The sequence below is a fragment of the Propithecus coquereli genome, unplaced genomic scaffold (assembly GCF_000956105.1).
Source record: "Propithecus coquereli isolate 6110/MARCELLA unplaced genomic scaffold, Pcoq_1.0 Scaffold129, whole genome shotgun sequence".
In the NCBI taxonomy this organism is placed as follows: Eukaryota; Metazoa; Chordata; class Mammalia; order Primates; family Indriidae; genus Propithecus; species Propithecus coquereli.
In genome coordinates, this window is record NW_012137080.1 from 290,942 (window position 1) to 299,868 (window position 8,927).

The window sequence follows — 8,927 nt, forward strand, 5'->3', positions numbered from 1 at the left end:
GCGCAGAGCAAATAAGGTTTTCTTTCCTTCCCATTTGCTGCCTGACGCACTGCAGTTATAATGCGGCTGCAGGGGACAGCGCTGCCTCCACGGGACATGAGTGTCCCCATGTCCCCGTGAAGGAACAAGACCAGAGGGCAGGTTGTGGTCACAAGAGAAATAGCACCTACACGTAGTCAATGAGTATCCGAAAATAATACACTTTTAGGGACTTCAGAGATTTTCTTGATGTATCTCCAGTCTCCAAACAGCCCCATCAGGCAATGACCATCTCCAACTTTTAAGGACCAGTAAGGGGTTTCCTTAACCTCCCTCTGTATTAGTCCCTGAAAGAACAACCTTTTCCCTCTAAGACCAAATTCCTTCTCCTGTTTAATTACATGTCCTTTTTCTTCTTGTCTTATTTCTAAATTGAAATGAAAAAAAGTTTTACAAGGTGCTAAGTATTTTCTAGTGATCAGCGCACTCACAGGACCCATAGATATTCAGCCATTTTAAGCAATCTGGATTTATACAATGAGTTACTTAGTGGCATTTTGGTTTATTTGAAAATATGATTTATTTTGGCTACAAGATAGAGATAAACAATGAGCTCCAGAATTGTATCTATGGTATTTGAAACTTAACATTTTTACAATGATTCAGCTCCATGTGTTCATGGTTACAGTTCGCGGTTACCTGGGCGGCTTGTTGGGATGGGAAGATGGTCTGTTGGTTGGAAGATGCGTGTTCTTCCTGGCCAGGCTGCTAACCATCTGTGTGACCCTGCGAGAGTTGCTTCCCTCAGGTTCCTGGCAATTGAAAGAGGAATTTAAACCATGTGATTTCTAAGATACCCTTTGAGTTCTCCTGTTCCGTAAGAAACGCTGGGTCACTTAGTGGAAGGTACACCTGTATGTTTTGAAGGAAGGGTTTAGACCATATGCAGAACACGATATACTTTGATTATTATCCTTTACTCCTCTGATAATTCTTTTCCTTTGCTGTATAAGCTCTAATCTTCTTTAGCTCTGTTACTTACAGAAATGCTATTATTACACTAATTATAGCTTTTTTACTTGATCATTTTTAAATTAGAAACCAGTTTGCATATTAGGTAAAACCTCACAGCTTGCTCTGGAATTCTATTTTCAGACATCTTCATGCTATGATATATTGTTCCTTGAAAAGTATGCCCCCTCCTTCTAGGTGCTGAGGGAATGAGTCATTTACCAGTTCTTCCTTTTGTCTAGCCTTTTTTTTCCAGGTCACCTGCACTACAGATGAAGGAAGTGTTAAGACACCATTGATCCAATATGATACCTCTGCTGGATTTGGTAAACATTTAACTTTAATATTATATTCAGTGTAGCACCTACTCATTTTCAAGAAACATGCACATGTTTGTTTATACATACTTGTGCTAATATATCAGCACAGACTATATGGAAGAAATTTTAAGTGTTGTAAGAAATGTTTTAAAAAGTCCTCATGGAACTTACATTAGACAAGGAGTGAAGATATCCTCTTAGAATGACAAATCATTGAATTATAAATGCGGAAAAGACCAGAGAGATCAGACTAAACTCGTCTCCTAACAACAAATCCTGTCAAGAAAGAGTTGCATGATTTTATGTACAAAAAAGCGATGTATAGAGGAAGTCAGAGGAAGGAGAGATCAGAGGATGGGAGAAATTACTCAGCCAATTCATGTTGATCATAAGGGTAATATTCTGGATGCAGAGCCCAAAAATGGTAAATCTGGAAAATTTCTGTCTAGTATTCTCCATAAAAGATTATGATTGTTAATACCAAGTAATTTAACTGAAGAGATAAAATTGTAATATTTAAGGAACATCTTTTAAATTGAGTTCTATTCATAATATTTGAATCTAATATTTGTGATACTTTATAATTGCCAAAATACAGGTTAGAGAAATGCCAAATCTTTTCCATCAAAACAAATTTGGGACTGATACCCTATTATAAATTCTAGTAATTAATACTATATCAAATTTGCAGGCATACATAGGATTTTTTAAAAATAATTATATCCCAAAAAGAAAAAAAAATAATTATGTCCCAAATTTCTGAAACACAGGTAAACGTACATATTGTTATCAAAGATAGTTTCAATGTGTAAAAATATTAAGATATTATTCTATGTTTCCCAACTTTACACGTCTGGATGCCATATAAAATTTCTTACGACACCTAACACAATTCCTTCCACGTAGTTTATCTCATTTTATTTAACAGCAGTAGTGGGGTAGAACAGACCTCATTTGGTATTCTTACAGAAACTCTGATGTTTCTGCAGGTGGACAAATGGAGGTCTGAGGGACACAGGAATTGATCCAGGATTGCTCTGCAAGGTTGTTGCTGAGATGAGAACTAGAATATGGTTTTTCTATTGACTCCTGGCCCAGGACTTTCTCTTTAGCAATGGTTCTCCAATTTAAGGGTGCATAAGAGTCACCTCGCTGTGCTTCTTTACTGTAGGTTCCCAGGCCCCTGGCAGAGATTCAAAATCAGGGGGACCCAGGAATCTGCTCTTTAGATAAGTCCTGCCCAGTGATTCTGATGCAGAGGCCCAGGGCCACACGTGGAGTAATAGCACAAAACCAAGGTTGTTCTACCTTCTAAAGCAAAGCTAGTCTAGTCTCCTTGGTCGATGGAAGTATGTCGTTCCTGGAGGCAGAGAGGGATTCGCTCTTACCCTGGCTGTGGGTTGGGTTTTTCTTTGGATCTGAGGCCCAGCCAGGGAGTTCCATCCTCTGCTGGGGAACCTCCCATGTAATGCACAGGTGGAGCCCCTTAAAGTCAAAGGGTACTTTGAAAAGAAAAAAGGAACTGGATAAAGAGACACCCTCATGATTTCAAGCTGTTCATAAAAGAGGAGAAACCTCCAGTTGGCTCCTGAATACAAATTGAGGTTTGCGTCGCGTGTCTGGAGGCTGGGCTCTGGGCAGAGCAGAGGGAAAGAACTCTGAGGACTGTGCAACGTTATGGCAGATTCCAAGATGTGCTGCCCAACTAATATCCATAGTCAGTTCTCATTTTTGTGATATAACTTTTAAAATGCTCTCGTTCCCTTGCCTGAAGGCAGCCTCCAAGCAGGAAAGTGGCAGAGACCTCATTTTCCTCTGACTGTTCTGAGGGCTATTTCCCTTTTGGGGCTTCCCTCGGGCAGGCTGCCCTCCGTTCCCCCACATGCTCCCAAGCAAGGGGCCCACTGGGCCCATCAGATCAGTTTCTGGAGTTATAGCCAAAGAGTTATTTCCTCTCTGTGCTCCACACCGAGGAAATAGCTCATTCAGTGTATAACCAAGGTTTGTTTTTGATCACACAACACACAGTGGTTCCTAATTAAAGGAATTTCATCCTTTAATTGGAGCTTGAGCAGAGCTTTGACTCCAACCCTTCATTTTTAGAGGCTGGGATGCAAAGGCCAGAGCATCAAATTTTTAATCACAGAGCTACTCAGAAGCAGAGTTAGGGTTGGCAAAGTAGCATGCCTCCTCCCGTGGAGTTCAAAGTTTAGTTTTAGTCACCTTCTCTCCCTCCCTTAAATATTTTCACCCCAATTCTGAACTTTTCCCCCTTAAGTCTTCTTCTGAGAATGTGAGGGTGAGGTACCAGGTAGACCCACGAAGCCCTTGAGGTGCTGAAAAGGGGAAGTGGGTCCAGGGAGTGAGTAGACATTTGTAGCTGTGTCTGTTTGTCCTTGTACCTCTGGCCAGAGGCATTTGCTTTAGATGAGCAGCCGTCTAGCTCCCAGCTCCACGCTGGCAGGTGGGCGGCTCCATTGGATACACAGGCTTCTGCACTGGCCCCAGCAAGCGCTGGGTGGGAGCCGATCTCTGAGGCTCCCTCCTGCTGAGCTTGCCCACTGCCGGCAGGATTCCTCTGCCTAGGCTGTCCTGCGGTGATGGCTGCCAGCCTGCCTCCCATCCACCCCCGCCCATCCCTGCTTTCCCCACATCTACAAGGCTCCACAATCCCGCCCAGCCTGAACCCCTGTAAAGCCCTAAGCAAGAGGGCCTGGCCTGGGTAGATGTTTATTAAATGGGAGCTACTTTGATGGGCCCCTTGTGCAGAGACCCACATCAACTGAACTCTCAACACATGAGCAGAGAGCAAGGCTAAGCGGTCCCATCGCTAAAAGATGTCTTTCCTTAGGAAGCTCTCCCAGTGCATTGGAGTGATGGCTCGCAGAGCTTATGCTATTTGACAGAGAAGCCAGGGGATAAGAAATGTAAAGGTGACATGGTAGCAAACACAGACTGTTAATATTACAATGGAAAATGGAATCTGACATCTCAAAATCCAGTTTGCACAAAACTTCAGGAATGGGGCTGTGGTGTGAAGCGAGGGGACCTCGGATCTCTGCAACAGTGAGTTTGTTTGTGAGTCTGCAGCAATGACAGCAAGGGCCCCCATCCCTCACAAGAGCCCACTGCTCAAGAAGGGACTTGGCTCCCAAGGCACACGGCTATGAAAGCGGCAACCCTCAAGGTTACTTTGGTAACCCCTTTTCAAAGTTACTTCCCCACCCCGTCTTTCCAGGGACTGGCCACAGCCTGAGCAGCCTCGCCAGGAGTGCCGGCAAGGTCTCTCGAAGGCTAAAATCCCACCCACACACTGAACAATCGCCCCAGCCTGCACGCAGGTGCAAACAAGCACCATGAGACAGACTGCTTTCGACTTCTAATTTACCATCAAATAACAGAGGCAGAGATCACAAGTTTGCCTTCTGAAATAACATCTCCCTTCTTCTCCCCTGGGTTTCACAGGCTTGGTGCTAACAACTCCTGGAGAAAAGAAGGGATCGGGGAGCAAAAGCCCAGAGTTCTACAACGAGCTGTGGTTTATAGTTTTAATGGCGATGCTGGGCTTGGTCTTGTTGGCCATTTTTCTGTCCCTGATACTACAAAGGAAAATCCACAAAGAACCATTTATCAGAGAGAGACCTCCCTTGGTGCCTCTTCAGAAGAGGATGTCTCCACTGAGTGTCTACCCACCCGGGGAAAACCATACGGTATGTGTACAGGTGCAGCCCCGCTTCCCTGTCACTGGACTAGAATACTTGTTTTCCTTTAGAGGGAGATGTTTCCAGAGTAACGAGGAACTAGATGTCAGCTATGTTTGACTACGTGTGGGGCCCCAGGGATGCTAACCCTAGAACAGCTTTCTCAACTTGGGCTGCACATTAGAATCACCTGGAAGCTCTAAAACTACCAGTGACTGGACTTTGTCCCAGAAATTCTGATTTCATTGGTCTTGGGTGGAGCCCGAGGACTGGTAATCTTTTTTTCACTCCAAAGGTGATTTTCTGTGTAACCAGGGTTGAGCATTTCTGCCCTATAGTTGTCAGGTGGAGAAGCGATGTTACATTGAAATCACCTGGGGGAACTTACAGGTTCTATTACTGTGTGATTTGGAGGAATTGAAAATAAAAGGGGAGAGGAGGGTAGGGAGGGGCTAAAGTTCTAGTGGTGCTTGGTCTGCCCTCTGGCCTGACGCTCCCTGCTACTGAGGATGGACGACTTCTCAGAGCTCCGGACCACCCACTTCTGAGACAGGAGACCCGGCAGAGGTCTTGGGGGTGAGTACCCCACCAAGCGGTGGTGCAGGACGGTCATGCAGAGCTCGTGGAAGGAGTGAAAGGGGACTGGATTCAGTGGCGTACTCTGGCGTGGGGCTGTGTCTACCCTGAGGGGGAAAGGCTGAGTTTTCTACTCCTCACCAGGCGCCAAGCTGTGTGCCCGCAGGGCCGCATCTACCCAAGGGGAAACTGTTTTTTCCGTTTGCACAAAGGTTCTGTGTGAGCTAGCGGCCACCCTGGGCAGCACCAAATCAAGCGCAGAAACCTGGTCGAAGTGCTTAAGTTTCGTCATTCTAAAAAACAGAAATGAGTGAACAGCAACAGCAGCTGGGTCAGACCCCAGTGGCAGAGGTGTTGGGGCAGAAGGGGCCGTGGGCCCTCTGACACCCACGGTTTGTGGTCGGCAATGGAGCCATGGCGTGGTAGTGGAGGAGCAGAGAGGGCAGCGCTCTGCGCAGCCTGGCCTTGGCTCTCTCCCCGTCACTCTCGTCCCACGGCACCCCTCACTGGCTCTCGGAGCCTCCTCCCTCCTCCTTCCTCCCCTCCTGCCCCCTCCCGCCCGGGAGAGCAGCTCAGCCCACAGGGCCATGGCCGCTGCTCCGGGCAGGGCTCATGCTCCTCTCACGGGTCTCCACACACGTGTCAGAGCCCACCGTATGCTTTGTGTAGAGTTCCCTGGCCCCTTAACCCACTTTTTTCTTTTCCATAGCACTTATCACCGCATGACACCAAATCAGACATGTCTGAGTTGTCAACGGAAAAAAGACCAAACTCTGTAAAATAATTTTAAAGAGATTTACTCTGAGCCAAATTTGAGGACCATGACCCAGAGCCACACCCAGGAGGTCTTGAGCAGTGGACTGGCTGTGGCTGGGTTACAGTTTGGTTTTATACATTTCAGGGAGACAGGGGTTACAGGTAAAGTCATAAATCAATATGTGGGAGGCATACATTGGTTTGGCCCGAAAAGGTGGGCCATCTCGAAGCAGGGGCTTACAGGTTATAGGTGGGTTCAAAGATTCTTTGGCTTTTAATTGGTTAAAGACATGAAGCTTTGTCTAAAGGCTTGGAATGTTTCAACATAAGGAGCTGTTTATCAGAGATGAGCCACAGGTCATAGATTTGTTGTGTAAATTGAGGACCTGCAGGTGTGTCTTACATACCCTTAGGCCTGTTAATGGGTTACAGAGGATGTCCCCAAGAAGGGAGGGGGCATGATAAGGCATGTCTGACCTCCTTCCTCCTGGCAGGCAATTTAGTTTTAGGATATTCCTTTGGCCACAAGGGGGTCCATTTAGTCAGCCGGTGGGGGGGGGCGGTGTGAGCCTTAAAATTTTATTTTAGTTCACAGAGTTCTTAAATAGATTGTACACTTCCGCGGTCAGGGATCCTGTGGGCCACTTCCTGTGTCCCTACCACACTTGGAACAGTGTGTGGCGTGTAACGGGCCGCCACAGATACTTGTTGAACGAATGAGTGTTGCGTAGCCGGTGCAAACCACTGGCCATGAGCTGCTGCCCGGTAAATAGTCATTAGGACACTCTCATTGAAGAGCAGATACTCCAAAGTTTTCCCTTTTGAAGAAAAGCTTTCTCTTTGTCTAAGGCCATGTTCTTAGATAGACAAAGATGCGCGCCACAGCCGGAGGGAAGCCGTGGGAGAGTGAAGAAGGCAGGAGAGATCTGTTCAGCCCCAGGGATTAGCTGAATCAATGCAGGGGCCCATAGAGTGGATGGAGAAAGTGGAGGGAAGTGCCCGAGCCTGCTGGGTATATCTGCTCTGTAACTGACCCACGTACCGGTAGTGGCCAGAACTCACTTCAGGGATAAATTCTTCTTCCCTACAGATAGGTGTCTCCATATCGGAATCCTCCATGAGGAGAGATGCTGTCTTCCCTATTTGGTTAACTTAATAACCAAGCAACACTCACATCATTCCTGTGGGGATGTTATGTCATAAGATAGGGATATAACCCATTGTGACCATGAAAGAAAATTATCGAAGGTTAGCCAAAATAAAGGGAGTACAATTCGCATTATTAGGACTAAATGAAGAGTCATCGTTGGTGACCATGGGCTCCTCATTTACTCGGAGTCAAGGGGAAGAATCTGAACCAGGAACAAGCTGGATTCACCTACTCAGTTTCCCAGATTGACTTTCTTTGTACCCGGGTGGGTCAGTGAGATGTATCCCTGCAGCACCCACACCCCCTCCCCTGCATCTGACAAGCTCTGGTCTCAGTGCTGCAGTAACGCTCTTGCAAACACCCCTGCCCCCTGAACAGGTAGGCGTCCTTTGAACATCAGACCCAAACTGGCAAAAGGATTTTAGGCTGCACTCTGAACAGAGAGAAATAGGCAGAGGTGCCAGGGAATGAGAGAGCCTTTTCTATTTCATTAACATTTCTCAAGGTCACACAGTATATGGTCCAGCTAAGTTCAAGTGCATGTTTTACCTGTAATTTACTTACTGGTCTGAAGATTCTTTCATTCTCTGTAATACTAAACAAATGCCAGTGGTATTCACCCTAGACATTAGTCAATTAACTTCCACTCACCATGGGGTTTTAATCACAGAACCCTGTTACATGTATACATATATATGTATATCATTAAAATATGGGTATGATTGGGCCGTAGTTGGAGAAATGCAAAGAAGGTATTTAAACGTGTTCCAAACACGGACTGATGCCCCCATTTGTTCTCAGTTTGACTCTGTGGCTGATATATCTGATGTGTCGAGCAATGTCACCCTAAAAAGTTACACCATGCACTTTGAGGTATCTCTGTGTGCTGCATGAATGCATGATTTTTTGCATGGTGTGTGGACTGCACAATGAAACGCAGGAACGTTTCATTGACTCGACCAGCTAAGTCAGAGCCCTCAGATGTTTAGAGCAGCTAGATTTTATCTTATGGCACATCCTAGGTCCTATTCATGGAGTGACTTTGTCTTTCTGTTGTTAATGTTAATATGATATCTGATTTGATTTGGAGGCTGGAATCTATGACAGGGAGAACAGCATGGAATGAGAAAAGGGAGAAGGAGGAGTCTATTTCCCTACACTTTTTTAATTTCAGCATATTATGGGGGTACAGATGTTTAGGTTACGTGTGTTGCCCTTGGCCCCCCTTCCCCCCAAGTCCGAGCTTCAAGTGTGTCCATCCCCCGGATGGTGCGCATTGCACTCTTTGTGTATGCATATACCCATCCCCTCTTCCCCTCCTCCCTGCCCGACATCCAATAAATGTTATTCTTATATGTGCACTTATGTGTTGATCAGTTAATACCAATTTGATGGTGAGTACATGTGGTGCTTGTTTTTCCATTACTGGGATAC

The 8,927-nt window shown here is 45.9% G+C and overlaps 1 protein-coding gene across 1 annotated transcript in view; it reads left to right on the top strand.

The window, feature by feature from the left end:
- Nucleotides 1–8,927, top strand: part of USH2A (Usher syndrome 2A (autosomal recessive, mild)) — a 301,921-nt gene that overhangs the window by 280,560 nt on the left and 12,434 nt on the right. The window contains exons 30-31 of the mRNA XM_012638316.1: nucleotides 1,233–1,316; nucleotides 4,776–5,020. Of these exons, the coding sequence (XP_012493770.1) occupies nucleotides 1,233–1,316; nucleotides 4,776–5,020 (329 nt within the window). The remainder of the gene's footprint in view (nucleotides 1–1,232; nucleotides 1,317–4,775; nucleotides 5,021–8,927) is intronic.